Below are 26,385 nucleotides of genomic sequence, written 5' to 3'. Positions count from 1 at the left end.
TCTGGAGGATGGTGTGGATTGCACCCTCAGCAAATTTGCAAATGACAATAAACTGGGAGGAGTGGTAGATACGCTGGAGGGTAGGGATAGGACACAGAGGGACCTAGACAAATTAGAGGTTTGGGCCAAAAGAAATCTGATGAGATTCAACAAGGACAAGTGCAGAGTCCTGCGCTTAGGACAGAAGAATCCCATGCACCGCAACAGACTAGGGACCGAAGGGCTCGGCAGCAGTTCTGCAGAAAAGGACCTAGGGGTTACAGTGGATGAGAAGCTGGATATGAGTCAACAGTGTGCCGTTGTTGCCAAGAAGGCCAATGGCATTTTGGAATGTAAAAGTAGGGGCATTGCCAGCAGATCGAGCGACATGATAATTCCCCTCTATTCGACATTGGTGAGGCCTCATCTGGAGTACTGTGTCCAGTTTTGGGCCCCACACTACAAGAAGGATGTGAAAAAATTGGAAAGAGTCCAGCGGAGGACAACAAAAATGATTAGGGGAGTGGAACACATGACTTATGAGGAAAGGCTGAGGGAACTGGGATTGTTTCGTCTGCGGAAGAGAAGAATGAGGGGGGATTCGATAGCTGCTTTCAACTACTTGAAAAGGGGGTTCCAAAGAGGATGGATCTAGATTGTTCTCAGTGTTAGCAGATGACAGAATGAGGAGTAATGGTCTCAAGTTGCAGTGGGGGAGGTTAGGTTGGATATTGGGAAAAACGTTTTCACTAGGAGGGTGGTGAAGCACTGAAATGCGTTACCTAGGGATGTGGTGGAATCTCCTTCCTTTGAGGTTTTTAAGATCAGGTTTGAGAAAGCCCTGGTTGGGATGATTTAGTTGGGGATTGGTCCTGCTTTGAGCAGGGGGTTGGACTAGATGACCTCCTGAGGTCCCTTCCAACCCTGATATTCTATGGTTATATGATTCTATGATTCTGCAGTCTTCTGAGACCTCACCAGTCCTCCAGGAGGTTTCAGAATTTTTTTTTCAGAAATAATTGTTAATGGATCTGAGATTGCTTCAGGTAGTTCTTTAATTACCCTAGGATGAATTTCATCAGGCTTTGACGACCTGAATACATCTAACTTATGCAAAATATTCTTTAACCTGTTCTTTCCCTACTTAGGCTTGTTTTCCTTTCCTCTTGTTAATATTCATTGTGTTCAGTATCTGGTCACCATTAACTTTTCTAGTGAAGACTGAAGCAAAACAGGCATTAAACACCTCTGCTTTTTTGATGTCATCAGTTAGTAGATCACCTTCCCCACTAAGTAGAGGACCTACACTTTCCTTTGTTATTCTCTTGCTCCTAATGTATTTAAAGAATCTATTCTTGTTCCCTTTTATGTTCCTTGCTATTTAACTCATTTTGTGTCTTAGCCTTTCTGATTTTGTTTCTACGTTCTTGTGCTATTCTTTTGTACTCCTCCTTAGCAATTTGTTCATGTTTCTCCTTTTTGTAGGATTCCTTTTTATTTTCAGGTCATTAAAGAGCTCCTGATGGAGCCATATTGGCCTCTTACCATTCTACTTATCTTTCCTTTGCGCAGAGATAGTTTGCAGTTGTGCCTTTAATACTGCCTCCTTGAGACCACCAGCTCTCCTGAACTTCTTTTTCCCTGAGGTTTTCTTCCCATGAGCTCCCAGTAAGGTCCTACAGGAGTAGGAGCAGAGAGAATTCTCCTAATTCTCCTCCTCTGGAACACCTGGAGCACAGATGCCCTTGCTGCTTGCACAGCTAAGGGTTGCTGCTTGCTGCTTTCGGAGCTGAACGTTAACCCTTTGAGTGCATGGGACTTGCCCTGCCACACTGACTGCTGAATTGAGTGTGGCGTGTTTTACGTGCTCTGACGCACTGATTACAGGACTGACTGTTAACTGTGTTTTTACCTGCTGTACCGTTTTCACTGTAGAACTGAATGTTCTTAATCAAGTTTTGTTTCTTTTCTTTCTCTCTCTCAAGCAGCTAGGAAAGGGTTAACAAGTATTAGCAGTTGGTAGTTGACTGTTGCTAGTTTGAATGTATCATTAAAGCTTGGATCACTCAGTGCAAGAGTCATAGGAAATTTTATGATAAGGGAGGAGCTGAATTAGGCAGAGGAAGAAGGATCAGCCTGAGGAAGAACGAGCTGGACAGTGAATCCATCTCAACCCACCAAGCTTCCCAGTCATTGAAAGGTAAGCCTTGCATTGACTATTATGGATAGCTGGCTTATAGTCGGGAGAATGACTATATGAATGCCTTCTGCTGTTAAATAAAGGTTTCAAAGAAGACCTCGACTCTGTGTATTCAGCCACTCCACCACCAAAGATTAAACCCTTGGGAGAATCCTGGATGAGTTGGTAACACTTACTTACCAATTCTCTCTTAAAGTCTATTTTAATTCTATGGCCTTATTCTGTGGCTCTCACTCCTTCCTTTCCTTTCAATCATGAAATCTATCATTCCATGATCACTTTCGTCCAAATTGCTTTTTACCTTCAGAGTCACAAACAATTCCTCCCCCTTAGTCAGAATCAAGTCTAAAATGGCCGTTCTCCCGGTTACTTCCTCCAATTCTTGGAACAAAAAGTTGTCCCCAGTACATCCCAAGAACTTACTGGACACATATCTAGGTAGTTAAAGTCCCCCATTATAACCAGGGCTTATGTTTTGGATATTTCTGTTATTTGTTCTAGAAATGCCTCATCTACCACCTTCTGATTTGGTGGCCTACTGTGGGACGCCTACCATTGTATCACCCCGATTTTTTACTCCTTTTTATCTTTACCCAGAGACTGTCAACTCGTCTGCCTCCCACCTCCTTTTGGACCTCAGAATCTGTATATATATATTCTTGATATATGATGCAACCCCTCCTCCGTTTGTACCCTGCCAATCCTTCCTGAACAAACCATGCCCCTCTATACCAACATTGCAGTCATGAGTCTTAAGCCACCAAGTCTCTGTGATGCCAATTAAATCATAACTGTTCTGGTGTACTAATACTTCCAGTTCTTCCTGTTTATTCCCCATCTGCCTTGCATTTGTATATAGATATCTAAGATGCTGATCAGATTCCCCCCTTGATTTCCCTCTTGTAGCTTCTATAACCCTATTATAATTTTCTGTGTCCCTCCCAAAATCTAACCCTCTGTTAAGGTCGCCTTTTTTTATATACTTACTTGTGGTCTTTTGTCACTTGCATCCTTTGAGCCTAGTTTGATGCCCTGCTCACTAGGTTGGCAAATCGGAGACTCAAGATGCTCTTCCCCATCTTGGTCAGGTGGACCCAATCTCTCCCCAGCAGACCACAGCATCCCATGGTTGAGTGAGCCAAAGTCCTCCCATGGACACCATCTGCACAGCCATGCATTAATCTCCAGGAGGCACATGTCCCTGCCTGGGCCTTTACCCTCATCCAGCAGGATGGATAAGAACAGAACCTACACCCCTGGTCCCTTCACCTTAGCTTCCAGAGCCTGGTAGCCATTGCTGATCTGCTGCAGTTCAGACCTGACAGTATTATTAGTGCCCATGTGTATGAGCAGCATGGGGTATTGATGAACCATAGTTATGGGTATAACATGGTTTCTGTTTAAAGCTGAAATTTGCATCCTTTCTAAAACCTATGTATGCATGATGACACACACACAATGGGTCTGATTCAGCTCCCTCAGGGAGCCTTTCCATTGACTTCAATGAGAATAGGCTGAGACCCCTGTATTTCTATACAAGATATGTGTGTAAAGTACCTTCATATCAAATTATGAGAGCAAGGTGTTTTCATATTTAGTTTTTCATTTTTTGTTTGTTTGTTTTTTGCTTTGTAAATAACAGAATCATAGAAGATCAGGGTTGGAAGAGACCTCAGGAGGTCACCTAGTCCAACCCCCTGCTCAAAACAGAACCAACCCCAACTAAATCATCCCAGCCAGGGCTCTGTCAAGCCGGGTGGTTAAAACCTCTAAGGAAGGAGATTCCACCACCTCCCTAGGTAACCCATTCCAGTGCTTCACCACCCTCCTAGTGAAATAGTGTTTCCTAATATCCAACCTAGACCTCCCGCACTACAACTTGAGACTATTGCTCCTTGTTCTGTTATCTGCCACCACTGTGTCTAAAATCAAAAATCTCAGGGGCAGATTCTGCACACACTAAAATCAATGGGAATGAGATCCGGCTAATCTGAGTTGCTAATCTTAAAAGCATTGCCATTTCTTGCTTTTCTCTCTCTTTCAGTTTCTTTCTTTCTTTCTGTTCTTCTGACACACAATACAACAGTGATTTTGCATATAGGACATTTCAGGTTCTAACAAGTTTCATGTTACCAGCCACCCTGCTGGGATGCTAATCTTCTCCCCTTCCTGTTTCACTGTTTGTTTGGATGGTTGCCAGAGTAAAGGAGGCTACACCCTGTTTCTAAGGAAATTGCTTGTGTGACTTTTGGTTTCCTGATTAGGAGACCATCTTACTACGTCCTTGACCAGCTCTGTTGTGGGAAGATCGGCTCCTGCAACTCTGTGTTTAACCTCCCTTGTGGAAAGAGGGGCAACATTATGTATTTGTGGCGAATCAGGGTTGAATGGGTTTTTGGGGTCAGCATCAGGGGGTATTTTTTTTCCCAGGGGGCTCCAAATCGCATTCCTCCCTCAACCTTATAGCCGCTACCACCCCTTTATGGGCTCTCAGTTGGGCACACAATTTATTAATCTCTGCCTCACACTTCTGATGGCCTGCTGCTGCCTTGGCTGCCTTATTCTCATCTGCAAGGAAGCAAGTTGCTGCTCTCACTTTTTCTAACAAAATTTTGTGAGTTTTAACTCTTTCCTATACTGTTCTGCATTCCTCCTGGCCTTGTCTCTCTCCTCTTGCATATTTCTAAGTAGAGTCACCATTTTAAGCTTTTCTGCTCTAAATTCACATGCATCTATCTCTCATTTATTCAAACGCTGTTGTAACTGCTTTTTCTCCAGCTCCAGTTCCTGCCTTCCCTTTTATCATTTCAACCATTTCCAGACATGCATAAAATAACACCTACGCAGCAGCCACATTCTTTCTGCTACCCCGTGACTTAAAAGTTGTGCAATATTGTTCAAAGCTCAGACTCGCTTCAAGCAGGGGATTCTCACCCTTAAAGCACCCCCTTTCCCAGGGGCATTTCCCCTTCTTCATTACCCATCTCTCTAACCTGTTGGTTTTCTCCTGTCTCAAGCGAGCAGCCAAGGGTTTTTTTTTCCAGCCATCTCTTCCCTTATCTCACTAATGATCCCTACCAAAAGCCCTTTCACGCAGTCAGAGTATTGCTCTAAAATCTTTACTTTTAAGGCACAACCCTTTAACTCTTTATTGCATGGTCCTACTGTTATTCTAAGCATGATTCTTAACTTAAAAATTACAGGATGTTATCAAATATTCTATGAGAGAGGGACCTCGCTAAAGGAGCTTAGTCTGAAAAAGGAAGAGACAGTTTGCTTAGCTCTGTGCCTCAGTTTCCCCACTCTGCAGCAACTACTGAACAAGTACCATGTGATTGGTGTCACGTGCTGCCTGGGTTCCTCCACCAATTTGTTACCAGATTCGCCCATTACTTTGGGGTATGCTCATTTATTAGGGTTACTCTTCCGGGAAGGGGTGGGAGGGTTCTGTAATTCTATCCATGTACTGCTCGTGTCACTTGTGTTCTCATACGGAGCTCTACTTCTCCCTGCTGCAAGTGCCCTCCCAATGGAGCTATCCTGCAGGACCGAGGTTCCCCAGGGCTGGGTTCCTCCAGACCCAGAATCAGATGAACAAACACACACACACATACACACATTAAGAAAGCGTGTCTGAGAGGACCGGGTTAATCAGCACTCCCAAGCTGATCCCTTATATGCCCCTGGACTCAGCAGACTGGGTCGAGCAACACTTCCAAGCTGCCACCTTTGTATCCCCCAGGTTCAGAACGTTCCTATCCCCACTTTCACATTACAGGTGTTCTGGTAGTAACCCACTTGATGAGCAAACCCCACAGAATTTTTGGGTGCTGCAGGGATCTTTAGTTTAAGTACGAGGAGCATTGCTGCAGAGCGAATGGGGAAGGCAAAAAAATATCCACGAGGGTGGGGAGAGAGAGAGAAGCAACCAGCTTAAGCATGACAGTTATTTATTGCCAGGTAATAACCATTCAAGGGGAGCCAAACAAACAAAACAGTTATTATAGTAATCTAACTTAAATTTGATGATAAAAGGTTAAAAAAACTCTTACTGATCACACAAGTCAGGGTCAGAAGGCTATACCTAGAGAGAGAGAGAGATATGAGTTCTCACCACTTGGTGAAGCTTGAATCAATCAGGTTCCCAGGTGGTGGTGGTAGCTGAGGGTCCAGAGTGCTGGAGACAGGCAGAGCCCCCAGCACGATCAGTCAGGAGAAGATGAAGTCCCAATGGAACTGATACAGATTTTCGATCCAGGCCTCAGAGCACTTACTTGAGCATGGGTAGGGGTTTTTCTAGGGAAAGAACAATGGTTCAAGGGAGAACACTAGATTTGTTTGTGGGTAAACTGATGGCTCAAGGGAGTATACCACAGTTGTTTTGTTCAGGCTAGACAATAGGAACTGATTATTCCTGGCTATGGTCGGTGTTCCTTCCATGGAGCTCACAATGCAGTTATGCAGCTTCAGTATTTTGGGTACCAATAAAGGATTTTTTACTAGAACTGTTCTGATAACTACTGAGCTGGGTGTGTGCAGGTGTGGGTTCATTAACATCTGGAGCAGAGATTCCCCATCATGCAGTGCTTCCCTGCTTTTCTGGTCCCAGAGTTCTGTGCGGTTCTTGCCTTAGAATCTCTGTTCTCCATTCTGTATGCTAATGGAGATGCCTCCCTGTCCCATCTTTGATGGAAATGACGCTAGGGGAATTTCCCTAATCCTGTCACCCTTATCCCAGGGGTTTAGGTGTGTCTCCTACTGCCTTTTCATTGCTTTTTGTAAGTCTTTCTTCTGATCAGCTTTGGTTCAAGCTGAGGCTGGGGAGCAGAAGGTCATTCTTGAGTCAGACAGGCTGGGTGCTGCGCCCTGGTTCCCCAAGAACACAAAGCTGATAGGTAACACCTCCTGGCTCATCACTAATTGTCAGGGAAGAGCTCATTCAGACCTTACTCACAGATCATAATTTAAAATTATTAGGTTGGCCAGCATCACTGAAACAAATGCACCAACATTGTCATAAAAAACAACAGCTGTGTGAGGAAGCTAGACTTTGTTCATACTTTTCAAACCTATTATGCTTTCTCAGGTACTAGTATTTTATCATATACCATAGATGCTTTTAAGGTGTATATTAAAGTTGCAATTTCAATTCAAATTTCCAACTAATGACTTAATTGGCAACATTGCTTCTGTTCTTTCTGAGGAACAAAATATAGATATCAATAGTTTTTGTTGAACTTTCCACTCTCAGTTTCGATCACATATGATCTAGGCACTTTTTTTGTTTTTTTGTTTGGTTGTTTGTTTTCTTTATGACAGCAGGAGTTGTCCGTCCTTTTTCTCCATCCAGTTTGACACAAACACGGGCACCAGGTTCTAGATATGGCAGTTCTGTAACAGTGACATCTGTTATAGAAGTTTTTGTAATCCTTTTCATCAGACTTGGCTATTTGTTTCATGTCTGGCCATTCTGGAGGTAGATCCTTTTCCTCAGTTGGAACAGCAGTTCTGAATTGTTTTCTCATCAGGAGTTGTGCTGGACTATATCCATATTGGTGTTGATGGCTAGCACAGAAGAAGACCCATTCCTTGCTACTACTGTTGAATTTTCTCAGCTGTCTCAGCCTCTCCACTCGCTTGTCGGGAATGCGGGCTGCTACTAATATGATCAAAATCATATTTCATTTGGACTGACTTACCGCTGCAGTGAATTTTGGTTCATTGTCCATCACTAGTTGTTCTGGAATACCAAAGGGAGCAAAAGTGCATATCAGCTTCTCAATGACACTGCAGCATACCTTGTTTTCCAAGTACATTACTTCTCCATACCCGGAAAAATAGTCTGCTATGATCAGATAATGATATGCTCTGAATTCTACAAGTCTGCAGCTAGTCTCTTTCAAGGTCTGTCTTGTAGAGGCATTGTTATTCTACATGGTTCAGCATTGTCTCTCAAGGTTATTTGTACTGGATCTCCTTTCAAAAATCCAATTGCAGTAACTGCTCCATGGAGTTCTTCCACCTTTCTCACTAGGCCCATCATGACTGCCACTCTGCCGCTGAGAAGTTTGTTGGTCTTTGATCCTTTGATCACATGCACTCTGAATGCAAACCTTTTGTCTTTGTAAGTTGTTTCTGTGGTTAACTGATCCATATAGTTCAGAATAGCTCCAGGATTAGTTAGGTCACTTCAACTCTGGGAGGGATTGAAGGTGATTGTAAGTCCCCTCTGATATGACTGTCACACCTGCTCCTGAGTCAATTTTAAAGTCAATAGTGGTTTTGTGACTATTCATTTTCACTTTCCAGGCCAGCTCTGTGTCATCACACATGACAGATCCCAGAAACAATGGCTCTTGACTGTCAGTAATCATAGTCAGCTTCATGACTGCCTTAGTATGGCAAACAGCTGCAAAATGTCTGCATTTTGTGCATTTATTACATCTTTCAGAGTAACAGCCGTGTTAGTCTGTATTCGCAAAAAGAACAGGAGGACTTGTGGCACCTTAGAGACTAACCAATTTATTTGAGCATGAGCTTTCGTGAGCTACAGCTCACTTTGTGTCTTTAGCTGGACATACATCTTTTGGGCAATGAATTTTTCCACATCTTGTGCATTTAGCCTTAAAGGCTCTGTAGTTTTCCTGGGACTTAACGCTCCTGCCCCAGAGGTTTTACTATGATGACTTTTAGCAGTCATGCAGGGGCCAGTGGTTGATTTGTAAATGAAGAGGTGCTGGGGCTCAGGCATGGATGATAATATTGTTTCCCCTCCCCGTTCACATCTTCCTGGGATCTCCTCCCACACACAGTCCCCCTCCCCCAGGGTCTTCCTGTCCCTCCCACTGGCTTTCTCTCCCCTCCCCAAAAGGGCTCCCCCCCCCACAACAGGAAATCCATCCTCCTGTTTCCCCCACATCCAGGAAATCCTCCCCTCCCAGCGAGAGCTGCACTCATGCAGCTGGAACCTCAGGTTCAACCCCAAAGTCCAGCCTTGCCCCCCAAGGCAGCCCTGATTGGCCAGCACTGTCCCCCCCTTCCTAGCCTATGTGGGGAGAGAGGCTCAGCACACCTGAAAAGGCAGCTAATCAGCAGCCAGGAGAAGTGGGAACCACGCTGGGGTCCCAGGCTGGGGAGCCAATAAGGGGCAGGTCTTGCAAGCGAGCGGCAGAGCGATTGGCCAGTCCACCTGCAGGGCCTGCCCGGGATGAATGAGTGGCAGGTGGCCCAGCCCCTCAGAAGGCGAGGGGGGAGGGTGGAATGTGAGTGATGGCCTGAGAGGCCAAATAACAATCGATGCAGAGCTCAAATAGGATTGAAAAGCCCTGGGCTGAAGGGGAGGCACTGGAGGGCTGGGCCCTGGTGCGACAAGCAGGTGTTGCGGGGGGCGTTGGGCCCAGCCGAAAGAGCAGCTGCCCCAGAGCAAGGAGGAGGCTCCCCCGGGGCAGCCGGGGCCCCGGCCTGAGGAGGGAGGTCCCCAGGGGGCTTGGCTCTGAGTAGCCTCAGCACAAATTAAGCTCTCCCTGAGTCTGTTTTCAGTTTCTAAGCTAGTTTCTGGTTTTTCAGGTTTGCGAAGTTTGTTTTGCTGCTCCGGTTCAGAGGGCTTTGTTCTTTGGGTAGCTGTGTGAAGGTTTAAGTCTGTCTTTAGTTACTGACAAAGATTTATCTGGCAGGCCAATAACCACACTATCCCTAATATTTTCATGTGTTACAGTTCCAAAGTCACAGTTTTCTGTCAATGCATGCAAAGCGCTTATGAACAATTCAGCAGATTCCCCTGGTTGTTGAAATCTCTGGTGAAAACACGCCCTTCCATAAACCATATTTCTCTGAGGTATAAAGTGTGCATCAAATACACCCAGAATTCTGTCATAGTCACCTTTGTGATTGTTTTCAGTAAAGGGAAGGGATTTAAATATAAAGCTTCCCTACAGCATAAAGTAAAGATGATGCCTGAATGTCTGCAGCAACATCTTCCAAAACGCTGCTTTCAGTCTGTCCACGCTCTAGGTTTTTCAGAGCTGAAGTTTGCTGGGGCATTGAAGAGAAGCATGTTCATGAGATCCTCCAACCTGTGTTGCTTCTTGCTTTTTCTTTATTTCTGTTTGCAACCTTTGTTGCTGTTTTCCTTTGGTTTGTGTTCTAAGAAGAGCTCTCTGTAAGCTCGATAGCATGTCTGTCTCACCATGGTCCAATAAAAGATATTACCTCACCCCCTTCGCCTTTACCTCTGACACTGTGGGCTTGTCTACACTTAAAATCCTACAGCAGCACAGCTGCAGCACTGTAGCCTTTCGGCAGAGGTCACCACCTATGCCGACCTAAGGGGTTCTCCCATCAATGTAGGTAATCCACCCCCCTGGAGATGGTAGGTAGTTCGACAGAGGAATTCTTCCTTCCACCTAGTTCTGTCTGCATGAGGACTTAGACAGCTTAACAATGCCACTCAGGGGTGTGGATTTTTCACATTCCTGACAAATGTGGTTAAACCAACCTAATTTTCTCGTGTAGGTCTATGTCATGTATTCCTTGTACACGGTAGGTTGCAGGGCTGCTGATAGTAGGTCAGGCTCTTGTACCAGTTACAGACTGGCTACAGAACTTCCTTTATAGAAAGAGATGCCAGACATGTGTCCTCCAAGACCATAAGATACGTTAATGCACCGCTGGCTATCACTGTCATCAGCTTAGATAAGGTATGTCACATTGTGACATTCTATACTGTGGGGGAGCATGCTGTAACCCCCATATTCCTCATTTTCATATAATTGTGATCTTCCATATAAAGTATGCCTTGTAAGGTATCGGGGAAAGGTTATGATCTGCTGAAAGTCATTTCTCTATCCATATATGTGTATCATTAATGCATATGAAGTTATGAGAATTGTGTAGTATGGTTGTCACTAAAACATGCTGTAAATTGGGGGAATCAGCCAGATATTAGCTCCCCAGAGGCAACAGCAAGGAAAGTAACCAACACCCGGGTGGGGTGTCAAACAACCATCCACAGCCATTGTCCAGCAAGGGAGCTACAATGCGATGACTCATCTGCATGAAGCCACACCAGGGGAATTACTCAACCTTGCTTGGAGAAACTCAGTAATGCTCACTTGACTCTGAGGGGAGGGGCAAAGCCAAGGGGGAGGAAAGGACATGATAAAAGGAAGAGACATTTGCCAGCTCTTCCTACTACACCTACAGACACCACACCAAGCGACTGAAGTGCTGATCAAAGGGGAGAGCCTGGCTGAAGAGCAACCAGCCTATGGTGAGAAGCATCTAAGTTTGTAAGGGTATTGAAAGTGTTAAGATCAGCTTAGAATGCGTTTTGCTTTTATTTCCTTTGACCAAATCTTACTTGTTATGCTTTGACTTATAATCACTTAAAATGTATCTTTATAGTTAATAAATTTGTTTATCTGTTCTACCTGAAGCAGTGCGTTTGGTTTGAAGCATGTCAGATACTCCCCTTGGGGTAACAAACCTGGTACATATCAATTTCTTTGTTAAATTGACGAACTCATATAAGCTTGCAGCATCCAGTGGGCATAACTGGACGCTGTAAGACGGAGGTTCCCAGGGTTGTGTCTGGGACCAGAGATATTGGCTAGTGTCATTCAGTTGCACAATCCAAGGAGCAGCTTACATGCCAGAGGCTGTGCGTGACCAGCCCAGGAGTGGGGGTTCTCACAGCAGAGCAGGGTAAGGTTGTCTCCCAGAGTCGAGGACTGGAGTGACCTAGCAGATCACTGGTCCGGATAATACCAAAGGGGATTGTCACATACATACTGTACCAAGAAGACATTATGTGCCAAGCAGTGGCTGAACCGTATAATACAGTTTAGGATTCCATTGCAGAGGGAGGGCGGGGTCCAAGTGTGTAGGGAGGATCCTTCCTTGTGGTATGGGAGTGCCTGGCCTGCTGCCAAGTATTAACTACATCACAGCTGGTTACAAATGCTTGGAAAAAGTGCCAGGCTTTGTCCGTGTTGGGGGTTTGCTCCAATTCCAGCTGTTGGGGTAGCTGCCCCAATGCAAAGCCCTGGTGTAAATGGGGGAAGTCACCCGAAGCCATGATTTTCAGTGGTGCAGCTTAGCCCATGTTGTAGCTAGCTACGTGCGGATAGTTACCCCAGTTTGTTTTGTGCCCGAACCCCTTTGTGAAAGACTCAAGAAGCTTGATACCAGCAAAGATGCAACAGCCTGCTTTCCAGCAGGGGATTAACTGCACCTGTGCAAATAGCGGGTTTGTGTGTGCACCAAGGGGGTTGCATTGCTGGCTGGAGTTGGTGCAAATTCCCAGTGTAGATACAGTCTGAGCATCCCAGGTAATAAGAAAATCACTGTGGAGCTGCGGAAGGTGTAAACAGCACAAGCTAATGACGCAGGTGATTAAACACAAAGCAGATTAGTTAAGAATGTAACTCTTATTTTTATTCCCTCTAGGGCAGCTCTTGTGGTAATTACGCCTTGCAGTGTCATCCTCAGTCTTCTTCAAATCTGAATGAGTCCTGGTTTCGAAAAGCACTAACAACCCAGTGTCAAGTAGAGCTCGGTAGTAACCTTGGAACTGGCCTGCTAGAATGTCAGACAAAAGACCTGAATTCTCAGGTAAGATGATATATTCATAGAGTCATAGAATCATAGAATATCAGGGTTGGAAGGGACCTCAGGAGGTCATCTAGTCCAACCCCCTGCTCAAAGCAGGACCAATCACCAACTAAATCATCCCAGCCAGGGCTTTGTCAAGCCTGACCTTAAAAATATATAAGTGTAACCCTTCTGCCCGTCAGAGTTGGCAGCAACAAGGGCCGGGTTCAATATCTCGGAGATCCATTCCAATAACACAATGCAAACCAGCTCGAGCCCCCACCCAGTGACCTGGGACAAATATATACCACTCCCGCTGGGCGCCTCCAAGAGGCAATACTTCCCCTCTCGCAAGCACAGAGTCTGAGTGTAGCAAAAGCCTGTTAATAACAGAGAGAAACAATGTGGCATTATGTTGGGGAAACACCACCAACAGGATTCATAACAGGACCCATGAGCAAAAAAAAAAACCCACCCCAAGCAAATTGGGGCATGCCCTTTTCCCTTTGGTTCTTGAGTCCAGCAACCCCAAATCACCCAAAGTCCCAAAAGTCCAATGCCCCAAAAGTCTCTGTCCCTGGTCAGGGCAGCCCCAGAGTTCGAAAGTTTATCTGCGGAGTTTTACCTCCCAACCTGGGTGGAGATGGGACGGAGGTAAGAGGCACCTTACATAATCTGAAACTGACCGCCCCATAGCTGCGCTCCGCTCCGCCAGCCGCCCCACGAACTCCTTCGCTCAGCTCCGCTCCGCGGCCCACAAGCAGCTCCTGCCATCCACGAACTGCTCCTCATTGAACTGCTTCACCAGCCTGTCCACAAGGCACTCCAGCCGTCCCGCAAACCGCTCCACAATATATCTTCAGGCTCCCCCACTGCTTAACACAACACTCAGTGATTTCAGCTCTTAGGTGAATTCAACTTGTAGTAGGGGAGCCTCAGTGCTGGTGCACTGTCAGCCCAAAGTGAGCTCAGCAGCCTATAACTAGACTTCTAATGAAATCAAAATTAGCTCTGATATTCCACAGTGGAGAGAGGAGGAAGTGCAATTAGCATGTAAGGCCCTCACCACAGGGCCCATACCATCAAGTATTAATACTTGTCCCCAGCCTTTCTCCATTCACAGAGTTTTGGAACCCATGACCCTTGCCTAGCGAGTGCTACTTAGTTGATGGTGAATCCCTCCATCATAACAAAAGGCCACATACAGTTCCAAGCACAGTTCCCATAATCAGGGTAATAACAATTTATTCTTCCTGCCCCAAGAACAGAGACACTGGGGATCCCACAGCAGCCAAAGTGACCATTTGGGCAGCTATGGTCTCATTCTAGGCGGGGTGGGTGTGCCTATGCAAATGAGATCAGCCCCTGAAGTTCTTTTCCACAACTTGCCACACCTCACCACCAGATGTCAGGGTGGAGCTCATCCTGACTCTGCTTACATAGAATCATAGAATCATAGAATATCAGGGTTGGAAGGGACCCCAGAAGGTCATCTAGTCCAACCCCCTGCTCGAAGCAGGACCAATTCCCAGTTAAATCATCCCAGCCAGGGCTTTGTCAAGCCTGACCTTAAAAACCTCTAAGGAAAGAGATTCTACCACCTCCCTAGGTAATGCATTCCAGTGTTTCACCACCCTCTTAGTGAAAAAGTTTTTCCTAATATCCAATCTAAACCTCCCCCACTGCAACTTGAGACCATTACTCCTCATTCTGTCATCTGCTACCATTGAGAACAGTCTAGAGCCATCCTCTTTGGAACCCCCTTTCAGGTAGTTGAAAGCAGCTATCAAATTCCCCCTCATTCTTCTTTTCTGCAGGCTAAACAATCCCAGCTCCCTCAGCCTCTCCTCATAAGTCATGTGTTCCAGACCCCTAATCATTTTTGTTGCCCTTCGCTGGACTCTCTCCAATTTATCCACATCCTTCTTGTAGTGTGGGGCCCAAAACTGGACACAGTACTCCAGATGAAGCCTCACCAATGTCGAATAGAGGGGTACGATCACGTCCCTCGATCTGCTCGCTATGCCCCTACTTATACATCCCAAAATGCCATTGGTCTTCTTGGCAACAAGGGCACACTGCTGACTCATATCCAGCTTCTCATCCACTGTCACCCCTAGGTCCTTTTCCGCAGAACTGCTGCCTAGCCATTCGGTCCCTAGTCTGTAGCTTTCAGAGTAACAGCCGTGTTAGTCTGTATTCGCAAAAAGAAAAGGAGTACTTGTGGCACCTTAGAGACTAACCAATTTATTTGAGCATGAGCTTTCGTGAGCTACAGCTCACTTCATCGGATGCATACCGTGGAAACCGCAGCAGACTTTATATATACACAGAGAATATGAAACAATACCTCCTCCCACCCCACTGTCCTGCTGGTAATAGCTTATCTAAAGTGATCATCAGGTGGGCCATTTCCAGCACAAATCTAGGTTTTCTCACCCTCCACCCCCCCACACAAATTCACTCTCCTGCTGGTGATAGCCCATCCAAAGTGACAACTCTTTACACAATGTGCATGACAATCAAGTTGGGCTATTTCCTGCAAAAATCCAGGTTTTCTCACATCCCTCCCCCCCACCCCCATACACACACAAACTCACTCTCCTGCTGGTAATAGCTCATCCAAACTGACCACTCTCCAAGTTTAAATCCAAGTTAAACCAGAACATCTGGGGGGGGGGGGGTAGGAAAAAACAAGAGGACACTGGGAGTGGCTAAGTCATTATGCAAGGTAGCCTGTGTCCTCTTGTTTTTTCCTACCCCCTCCAGCTTTTCTAAATAGTCCCGAACCACTTCTTTCTCCACAGAGGGCTGGTCACCTCCTCCCCATGCTGTGCTGCCCAGTGCAGTAGTCTGGGAGCTGACCTTGTTCGTGAAGACAGAGGCAAAAAAAGCATTGAGTACATTAGCTTTTTCCACATCCTCCGTCACTAGGTTGCCTCCCTCATTCAGTAAGGGGCCCACACTTTCCTTGGCTTTCTTCTTGTTGCCAACATACCTGAAGAAACCCTTCTTGTTACTCTTCACATCTCTCGCTAGCTGCAGCTCCAGGTGCGATTTGGCCTTCCTGATTTCACTCCTGCATCCCCGAGCAATATTTTTATACTCCTCCCTGCTCATTTATCCAATCTTCCACTTCTTGTAAGCTTCTTTTTTGTGTTCAATATCAGCAAGGATTTCACTGTTAAGCCAAGCTGGTCGCCTGCCATATTTACTATTCTTTCTACACATCGGGATGGTTTGTCCCTGCATCCTCAATAAGGATTCTTTAAAATACAGCCAGCTCTCCTGGACTCCTTTCCCCCTCATGTTATTCTCCCAGGGGATCCTGCCCATCAGTTCCCTGAGGGAGTCAAAGTCTGCTTTTCTAAAGTCTAGGGTCCGTATTCTGCTGCTCTCCTTTCTTCCCTGTGTCAGGATCCTGAACTCGACCATTTCGTGGTCACTGCCTCCCAGGTTCCCATCCACCTTTGCTTCCCCTACTAATTCTTCCCGGTTTGTGAGCAACAGGTCAAGAAGAGCACTGCCCCTCATTGGTTCCTCCAGCACTTGCACCATGAAATTGTCCCCTACCCTTTCCAAAAACTTCCTGGATTGTCTGTGCACCGCTGTATTGCTCTCCCAGCAGATATCAGGGTGATTGAAGTCTCCCATGAGAACCAGGGCCTGCGATCTAGTAACGTCTATGAATTGCCAGAAGAAAGCCTCGTCCACCTCATCCCCCTGGTCCGGTGGTCTATAGCAGACTCCCACCATGACATCACCCTTAGTGCTCACACTTCTAAACTTAATCCAGAGACACTCAGGTTTTTCTGCAGTTTCATACTTGAGTTCTGAGCAGTCATACTGCTCCCTTACCTACAGTGCAACTCCCCCACCTTTTCTGTCCCGCCTCTCCTTCCTGAACAGTTTATATCCATCCATGACAGTACTCCAGTCATGTGAGTTATCCCACCAAGTCTCTGTTATTCCAATCACATCATAAATCCTTGACTGTGCCAGAACTTCCAGTTCTCCCCGCTTGTTTCCCAGGCTTCTTGCATTTGTGTATAGGCACTTGAGATAACTCGCTGATCGTCCCTCTTTCTCAGTATGAGGCAGGACCCATGCCCTCTCGCGCGCTCCTGCTCGTGCTTCCTCCCGGTATCCCACTTCCCCACTTACCTCAGGGCTTTGGTCTCCTTCCCCTGGTGAACCTAGTTTAAAGCCCTCCTCACTAGGTTAGCCAGCCTGCTTGCGAAGATGCTCTTCCCTCTCTTCGTTAGGTGGAGCCCATCTCTGCCTAGCACTCCTCCTTCTTGGAACACCATCCCATGGTCAAAGAATCCAAAGCCTTCTCTCCGACACCACCTGCGTAGCCATTCGTTGACTTCCACGATTCGACGGTCTCTGCCCAATCCTTTTCCTTCCACGGGAAGGATGGATGAGAACACCACTTGCGCCTCAAACTCCTTTATCTTTCTTCCCAGAGCCACATAGTCTGCAGTGATCCTCTCAAGGTCATTCTTGGCAGTATCATTGGTGCCCATGTGGAGAAGCAAGAAGGGGTAGCGATCCAAGGGCTTGATGAGTCTCGGCAGTCTCTCCGTCACATCGTGAATCCTAGCTCCTGGCAAGCAGCAGACTTCTCGGTCAGGGCGGCAGACAGATGACTGAGTCCCCCTGAGGAGAGAGTCCCCAACCACCACCACCCTCCTCCTTCTCTTGGGAGCAGTGGTCATGGAACCCCCATCCCTAGGACAGCGCATCCCATGCCTTCCAATCGGTGGAGTCTCCTTCTGCTCCCTTCCCTCAGATGTATCATCTGATCCACTCTCCGCATTAGTACCTGTGGAAAGAACATGAAAACGGTTACTTACCTGTATCTGCATTGCTGGTACATGGACGCCCCCCTTTCTTCTTCTGGAGGTCACATGCTGCCAAATTCTGAAACCATACCCTTACTGTGAACATTGTTACATGTAGAGCAGTGGTCTCCAACCTTTTTAAGCACAAGATCACCTTTTGAATTTACTTGCAATCCAGGATCTACCCTGCCCCTTCCCCGAAGCCCCGCCTCACTCATTCCATCCCCCCTGCCTCCATCACTCACTCTCCCCAACCCTCCCTCACTTTCACCAGGCTGGGGAGTGGGTTGGGGTGCGGAAGAGGGGGTGTGCTCTGGGGTCGGGCCGAGGGGTTCGGAGTGTGGGAGGGGGCTCTGGGTTGAACCTGGGTCAGGGGGTTGGAGTGCAGGAGGGAGTGAAGGGTGCAAGCTCTGGGGGGAGTTTGGGTGTAGGAGGGGGCTCAGGGCTGGGACAGGGGGTTGGGGTGCAGGAGGGGGTTCAGGGTGCAGGCTCTGGCAGGGGGCTCAGGGCTGGGGCAGGGGGTTGCGGTTCGGGAGGGGTGAGGGGTGCAGGCTCACACCAGGTAGCACTTACCTCAGGCAGCTCCCGGTAGGTGATATAGTGGGGCTAAGGCAGGCTCCCTGCCTAGCCCCGGCCCCGTGCCGCTCCCGGAAGCGGCCGCCACATCCCTGCGGCCCCTGGAGGTGGGCATGTGGCTCTGCCAGCTGCCCTTCCCTGAAGGCATCGCCCCCACAGTTTCCATTGGCCACAGTTCCCTGTTCCCAGCCAATGGGAGCTGCGGAGCTGGTGCTGGGGCAGGAGCAGCGTGTGGAGACCTCCCCTGCCCTCCCCTAGGGGCCCCAGGGACATGCCGGCCGCTTCCAGGAGCAGCACGGGGCAAGAGCAGGCAGGGAGCCTGCCTTAGCCCCACTGCGCCGCCGGACTTTTAGCAGCCGAAAATCTCCCGGATTGGCTGCAGTAGCCTCCATGAGATCGAGCCCATTTCTGGGAGATTCCCGGCAAAACCAGGAGGGTTAGCAACCCTAACTGATACTGAGATAGACTGTCAGAGGCCCCATAATCGACCAATCAATCGCAATCTACCATTTGTTGACCACTGATGTAGAGGAACCGATCCCCAGCTGGTGTAGCTCTGCATACACTGATTTACACTAGTGGGAGATCTGGCCCAGGATCTCAGTGTTAACCCTGTGCTCTCACTTGCTCATAACTCTGAAATGGGAGATTTTCCCTGCTTAGCCAGAGTCCAGAGGGGACAGTTGGGAGTGTGAGGAAAATATGTTCAGCCATTTTGAGTACAGCTACACTGGAATAAAAGACCCGGCTCAGGTCAGCCGACTAGGGCTGAGGGGCTAAAAATTGAGGTGTAGATGTTCAGGCTTGGGCTTGGGCTCAGGGACCCTCCCCCGTCACGGGGTACCAGAGCTCAGGCTCCAGCTCAAGCCCAAATGTCTACAGAGCAAATTTACAGCCCTGCAGCCTGAGTCAGCTGACCCAGGTCAGCTGCCTGTCTTTAATTGCCATGTAGGGACCATGCCATGTCAATCTAATTAAGCTGAGAGGTGCTGAGATACCACAGTGATGGATGCCAGTGCAAAACCTCTAAGTCCAGTAGGGAAAAACAAAAAAGTGTTCTGTTTCTGTCAGTCTTAGACTTTGCACAGAGCAAGGGCTGAGCTGCTAAAGTCAAATCAAGGTTGAAACCTGCTTACGATCTGGGCTAGATCCTCAGCTGGTGCAAATTGGTGTGGCTGCATTGAAGACAGCAGAGCTCTGCCGAGTTAGCTGAGGACTTTGCCCCTGACATTTGAACTGTTTTCAACCCTGTTTCTTAGTAAAACTTGTTATAGTTAAGGTTGTTATAGTTAAGGTTAACGATTGCCCCCAGGAGTTCTAGGCATTGAACAGAACTTCATTGTGCTAGGCGCTGTACAAATACAAAGAGCAAAACGACAGTCCCTGCCCCAAAGAGCTGACAATGTAAGCATAAGACGAGAGACAACAATTAGAAATGGACAGATTGGGCAGCGCAATGAGACAATGTTGCAACGCTCTGCTGTGCCGGGCTGCCTGCAAAAACCTGACAGTGGACAGGCTGTGGTTCTACTACAGCAGCAGCCTGTCCACTGTCAGGTTTTTGCAGGCAGCCCGGCACAGCAGAGCGTTAAGGAGGGTTTTGAAGGTCGTGTGACGGGCTTTACAGACCCCACACAGAGACATAGGGAGTAAAGGAGCAGTACTGGACAAAGAGAGCCCCACCACTTAGCAGCAGCGGAGCAGGCTCCAAATGGGGGATCTGCTGTAAAGGGGACCCTGACAGCCAAGCGCAGTTGAGGGGAAGAGTGAAGGGGAGGCTGTCTGAAGGGAGGAAGCCAGTTTGCTGTTTCTGGGGACCATGCAATGCACAGGAGAGGGTCTGGACTGTGGGTAAGAGCCAACCAGGAGCATAGGGGCCTGATCTTTTCCCCTTCCCCACTCCCTGCTGAGAGAAAATAACTGGACACTAGGAAGGGAACTGGGGAATGCCTATTTGGCTGAGTGAGCTGCTGAGACTGAATGAGAACTGCCTGTTGGGGGACAGGGGGCAGTGGGCTATGACCATGCCCCAAACGGAAAGCGATCAGGAGGTAGGAAGCAGCCCCGGGGAAGTTGGCCAGGTGCACCAGGAGGAAGCAACCGAGACATTCCATGCCTCTCCCTCTTGGTCCCTGGGACCCAGTGGAGAGGGAGGGCCCAGGGTCCCCTACCTTTCCCACTACCTCTGTCCAGGAAAATGCCACTGCACTGGGAATTGACGGGCTGCAGCTTGACTGTTAGTCCTGCCGATTGCCAGCCAGACTTGCCCCTGTAGCACTCCAAGTACAGTTGTTCTCCCATACACACATTGTGAGTCAACCACACACATGCACACAGGACTATGGGGGTGGAAGGACTGTCAGGCCAAGGCCTGCCAGCCTGTGAGTGAAACCAGCTGCAGGTGGATAATGAGATAATTTTGTGGATGTTTACACAGAGCTTCTTCCAAGCATGAGAGGCAGCATGGGAGGAAGGGGATTGTTTGGAAATTTAACAAGTTGGCGATGGAAGCTGGCCTCGTGGGCTGATCAGAAGCCAGAGTCAACTTTTCAATACTGAACAAGGACCAAGGAATTCTAGACCAGTCAACCTAACTTAGATACCTGGGGAGATACTGGAACAACTTATTAAGCAATCAGTTTGTAAGCACCTAGAGGACAATAGGGTTATAAGGAATAATCAGCATGGATTTGTCAAGAACCCATCATACCAAACCAACCTAATTTCCTTCTTGGACAGGGTTACTGGCCTAGTGGATGGGGGAAAGCTGTACACATGATATATCTTGATTTTAGTAAGGCTTCTGATGCAGTACCTTGTGACATAACCATAAGCAAACTAGGGAAATGTGGTCACTCTAGATGAAGTTACTATCAGGTGGGTGCAAAACTGGTTGAAAGACCATACTCAAAGAGTAGTTATCAGTAGGTTGCTGTCAAACTGAGAGGATGTGTTGAGTATGATCCCACAGTGGTCATTTACTAGTCAATATTTTTATTAATGACTTGGCTAATGGAGTAGAGAGTATGCTTAAAAGTTGTGGATGACACCAAGCTGGGATGGGTTGCTAGTATCTGGAGGACAGGATTAGAAGTAATAACAACCCTGACAAAAAGTGGAAAATTGATCTGAATTCAACAAGATGAAATTCAATAAAGACAACTGCAAAGCACTTCACTTAGAAAGAAACCAGTGAAATGCACAACTACAGAATGGGGAGTCACCAGTTAGGCGGCCGTACAGCTGAAAAAGATCTGGGGGTATAGTGGATCACAAACTGAATATGAGTCAACAGTGTGATGCAGTTGTGAAAAAGGCTAATATCATTCTGGGGTGTATTAACAGGAGTGTTGTAAGTAGGACACAGGAGGTAACTGTCCCGCTTTACCTGGCACTGGTGAGGCCTCAGCTGGAGTCTTGTGTCCAGTTCTGGGCACCGTGCTTTAAGAAAGATGTGGGCAAACTGCAGAGAGTCCAGAAGAGAGAAACAAAACTGATCCAAGGTTTAGAAAATCTGACCTGTGAGGAAAGGTTAAAAAACTGGGCCTATTTAGTCTTGAGAAAAGGAAGCCTGAGGGGGGACCTGGTAAGTCTCCAAATCTGTTCAGGGCTGTGATAAAGACGACGGTGAGCAATCATTCTCCATGTCCACTGAAGGTAGAACAAAAAGTAAATGGCTTAATCTGCAGAAAGGGAGATTTAGGTTAGATATTATGAAAGCTTTCTAACTGTACGGAGAGTTAAGGCACTTTATCATTAGTTAAATATACCTGTTACAGAGAAGGCAAGGTCGGAGAAATGCACTTTGCACTTAAAGCAGTAAGTGGTGAGGTTTGTGATGGTCTTCAGTTCTTGGGCAAGTCCGTTTCACAGTCCCGGAGCACCCCAGGGAATGTTCGGTCTGCTGCACAGACGAGCTTTGCTCGTACAGTTGAGAGTTCCATTGGGCCAGAGGAGTGAAGTTACAGACCACGGTCTTCATCACAGAGCTTTACAGGGTCTGTTAGGTATCCCGGCCAAGGCCATGGAGTGTCTTCAAGATAAGGATCAAGATCTTAAACTTGACAGAGCTTCATAAACAAGTCCATGGATCCAGATGCAATGCATTTGAGGGTGCTGAGGGAGTTGGCTGATGTGATTGCAGAGCCATTGGCCGTTATCTCTGAAAACGTGTAGCGATCGGGGGAGGTCCCGGACAATTAGAAAAAGGAAAATATAGTGCCCATCTTTAAAAAAGGGAAGAAGGAGAACCCGGGGAACTACAGACTGGTCAGCCTCACCTCAGTCCTTCGAAAATTCCTGAAGCATTCCTCGAGGAATCCATTTTGAAGCACTTGGAGGAGAGGAAGGTGATCAGGAACAGTCAACATGGATTCACCAAGGGCAAGTCATGCCTGACCAACCTTATTGTCTTCTATGATGAGATAATTGGCACTGTGGATATGGTGAAAGCAGTGGATGTGATATATCTTGACTTCAGCAAAGCTTTTGATACAGTCTCCCACAGTATTCTTGCCAGCAAGTTAAAAAAGTATGGATCGGATGAATGGACTGTAAGGTGGATAGAAAGCTGGCTAGCTCATCGGGCTTAATGGGTAGTGATCAACGGCTTGATGTCTAGCTGGCAGCCGGTGTCAAGCGGAGTGCCCCAGGGGTCGGCCCTGGGGCTGGTTTTGTTCAACATCTTCATTAATGATCTGGATGATGGGATGGACTGCACCCTCAGCAAGTTCACAGATGACATTCAGCTTGGGGGAAAGGTGGTAGATATCCTGGAGGGTAGGGATAGGGTCCAGAGTGACCTAGACAAATTGAAGGATTGGGCCAAAAGAAATCTGATGAGGTTCAACAAGGACAAGTGCAGAGTCCTGCACTTAGGACAGAAGAATCCCAGGAACCGCTACAGGCTGGGGACCGACTGGCTAAGCGGCAGTTCTGCAGAAAAGGACCTAGGGGTTACAGTGGACGAGAAGCTGGATATGAGTCAGCAGTGTGCCCTTGTTGCCAAGAAGGCTAATGGCATATTGGGCTGTATTAGTAGGAGCGTTGCCAGCAGATCGAGGGAAGTGATTATTCCCCTGTATTCGGCACTGGTGAGGTCACATCTGAAGTACTGTGTCCAGTTTTGGGCCCCCCACTACAGGAAGGATGTGGACAAATTAGAGAGAGTCCAGCGGAGGACAACGAAAATGATTAGGGGGCTGGGGCACATGACTTAGGAGGAGAGGCTGAAGGAACTGGGCTTGTTTAGTCTGCAGAAGAGAAGAGTGAGCGGGGATTTGATAGCAGCCTTCAACTACCTGAAGGGGGTTCCAAAGAGGATGGAGCTCGGCTGTTCTCAGTGGTGGCAGATGACAGAACAAGAAGCAATGGTCTCAAGTTGCAGTGGGGGAGGTCTAGGTTGGATATTAGGAAACACTATTTCACTAGGAGGGTGGTAAAGCACTGGAATGGGTTACCTAGAGAGGTGGCGGAATCTCCATCCTTAGAGGTTTTTAAGGCCCAGCTTGACAAAGCCCTGGCTGGGATGATTTAGTTGGGGATCAGTCCTGCTTTGAGCAGGGGATTGGACTAGATGACCTCCTGAGGTCCCTTCCAACTCTAATCTTCTATGATTCTATGGGAAGCTAATTTAGGGAGCGGAGAACAGGTGTTATGAGCTCGTGGTAGCGTGCGTAGCTGAGGCAATGCACTGCTATGTTTTGTAATAGTTGGAGTTTCCTAAATGCTGTAGGTTTCAGGCCCAGGTTTATTGCATTTCTGTAGCCTAGCCAAGAGGTCACAAAGGCATGAATAACTGCAGCCAGGTCTTAGTGTGTGTACAGCACCTAGCGCAGTCTCGGCCTCTAGCAGTACTGTAATGAAAATAACAATGCTGGGTTTATACCAGTAAATGGGTCAGTGTCTCTGCATGCCATCTGTACTGAACCTCAGGGCCTTTATTAGTGAGCATTGTTGCAGGTGTCTATCTCTAGCACAATCATGCTAACGAGAAGGCCCTTTTAATCTGAAAAGGTGCCAAGGGGGAAGATATAAATGAACCACCTGCCAAGAAAAAGAGGCGTTTGGATCCGTATCGAGCATTTGTACCAGAAGAGCAAGAGTTCCTGATAGTCTGTAAGTATGAAAAACTGTCCCCAGTTCCTGCTGATACTGGGGAGCTGTGCCCAGGATGTGCCTGAAATACACAGAGTTTTGGGGAGAGGGCAAAACTGGATCCAGCCCTGGCTGTGGTTGAGGGTACAGAAGCCGCTCTCCCTCCCCAGGGCTAGGGTGAAAGGCTACACCAGCCCATATTCATGTGACTGCTCTATGGCACTTGCAGCAGGGGAGGATCAGGGCTGCAGCATCCCATGGAAGTTGTGATGCTTCTCAGGGCATCCAGGGCTGTGAGTCACCTTGTTGCCACCTGCTTCCCGTGTGAGGGAGTCTTGTGCCAGCTGGCAGTTAACGCTATAATACAACCAGCCTGTCAGCCACTCAAGCATTCTCCTCTGGGCTACACCAGCCCTGCCTTTGACCTGCAGGCTGACAATAGACACATGCCAGCCCACAAGTGCCTTCAAAGTGTCCCTCTGTGGTGGCCAGCCCCTGGTCACTGGATACCCACAGAAATCCCAGATCCTCTGTTCCCAAAGGAACAATGTATCCCAGTTTTACCTCCTGTACCACACACAGCTCTTCAGTTCAGTCACAGTTAGGGCCCTTCCAAATTCACGAACTATTTTGGTCAATTTCACAGTCATAGGATTTTAAAAATCATAAAAGTCATGAGTTCAGCTATTTAAGTTAAGATTATTGCAAGGGGGGGCTGCGGTACTGCTACTCGTCGTTCTGCGCTGCGGCTCTGCCTTCAGAGCTGGGCCGCTGGAGAGCGGCGGCTGCTGGCCGGCAGCCCAGCTCCGAAGGCAGCAGCGCAGAAGTCAGGGTGGCGTGGTCTGGTATTGCCACCCCTCTGCACTGTTGCTTGCGGGGCGCTGCCTTCAGAGCTGGGGGCCCGGCCAACAGCTGCCGCTCTCCTCCGGCTGCCCAGCTCTGAAGTCAGCACAGTAGTAGAGGTGGCAAAACCACAAACCCCCTAATATAACACTGCGACCCCCCTGCAACTCCCTTTTGGGTCAGGACCTCCAATTTGAGAAACGCTGGTCTCCCCCATGAAATCTGTATAGTATAGGGTAAAAGCACACAAAAGACCAGATTTCACGGGGGCGGGGGAAGACCAGATTTCACAGTCCATGACACATTGTTCATGGCTGTGAATTTGATAGGGCCCTAATCATAGTGAAACGAAAGGGAATTAGACTAGAGATTCAACTGGAAACAAGTGTGAGTGATGGAAACAAATGATTTCATATAAAACAAGATCATAAGACATGAACTACGGTCTACACTTACTAATAGTTACCTTTCCTAGCTAATAGAGTAGAGTCTCACCCCAAAGTTCTGTCTTTTGTAGCACTTGCTTGTCCCAAGTAGCCAAGACCAAGTCTTCCATGAACAACCCCCACTCATCCTATTGTCTACTGCAGCATTTCCCAAACTGTGCTCCGTGGAACACTGGTGTTCCGCACGATGTGAATAGGTGTTCCGTGAAAGAATCTAGAATTTAATTTTGACTCTTGCACTTGATTTTTGTACTATTTTATACGCGCTTTCCAGTTAGAAATTGTTAGTTCAAGTTATTTTAAATTTGTATTTTTGCTTTGTTTTATAAAATAAAATATATTTGAGCCTAAATAACCCAATTTTTTATTTGAAAACCAAACGACTACGTAATAGGCTAAAAAGTGTTCCGTGGCCAAAAAAGTTTGGGAAACGTTGATCTACTGAATCAGTCTTTTGTCTTTATTCACAGGCAGGGACATTACTTCATTGCCGTATTGTTCCTTTTCCCTTCCAAGTGGTTTGGAGGTTTATCGTTTGTCTTTGATGGTTTTCCATTGACTTTTCTGAGTTGGGGAAACGCAGAGAATAAGCAATGCATGACATGATTGGCTAGCCAGGGAGGAGTGACAACTCCCTCCCACTTGACTGGGCCATCACCCAGACATATGTTCCCTAGTGGCTCACTTTCATTCCAAGACCTTAAGGGCACAAATTTTCAATATAGTGACATTATTCCTTAAATATTATGCCCAGGTCCTCCGCACCAGGGGAATGCCACTCTGGCCACCACCCTGCATGCCGTGGTTG

General features: G+C 47.4%; 1 protein-coding gene across 1 annotated transcript in view; it reads left to right on the top strand.

Moving 5' to 3' along the window:
* Positions 1 to 11,358: 11,358 nt before the first annotated feature.
* Positions 11,359 to 26,385, top strand: part of NUGGC (nuclear GTPase, germinal center associated) — an 81,268-nt gene continuing 66,241 nt past the window's right edge. The window contains exons 1-3 of the mRNA XM_084623191.1: positions 11,359 to 11,447; positions 12,626 to 12,790; positions 24,208 to 24,309. Of these exons, the coding sequence (XP_084479317.1) occupies positions 12,763 to 12,790; positions 24,208 to 24,309 (130 nt within the window). The 5' untranslated portion in view covers positions 11,359 to 11,447; positions 12,626 to 12,762. The remainder of the gene's footprint in view (positions 11,448 to 12,625; positions 12,791 to 24,207; positions 24,310 to 26,385) is intronic.

This window comes from Lepidochelys olivacea (genome assembly GCF_965140295.1).
Source record: "Lepidochelys olivacea isolate rLepOli2 genome assembly, chromosome: 3".
NCBI classification, from domain to species: Eukaryota; Metazoa; Chordata; order Testudines; family Cheloniidae; genus Lepidochelys; species Lepidochelys olivacea.
The sequence above is the reverse complement of the archived record's forward strand: the minus strand, read 5'-3'. Positions and strand labels throughout refer to the sequence as shown.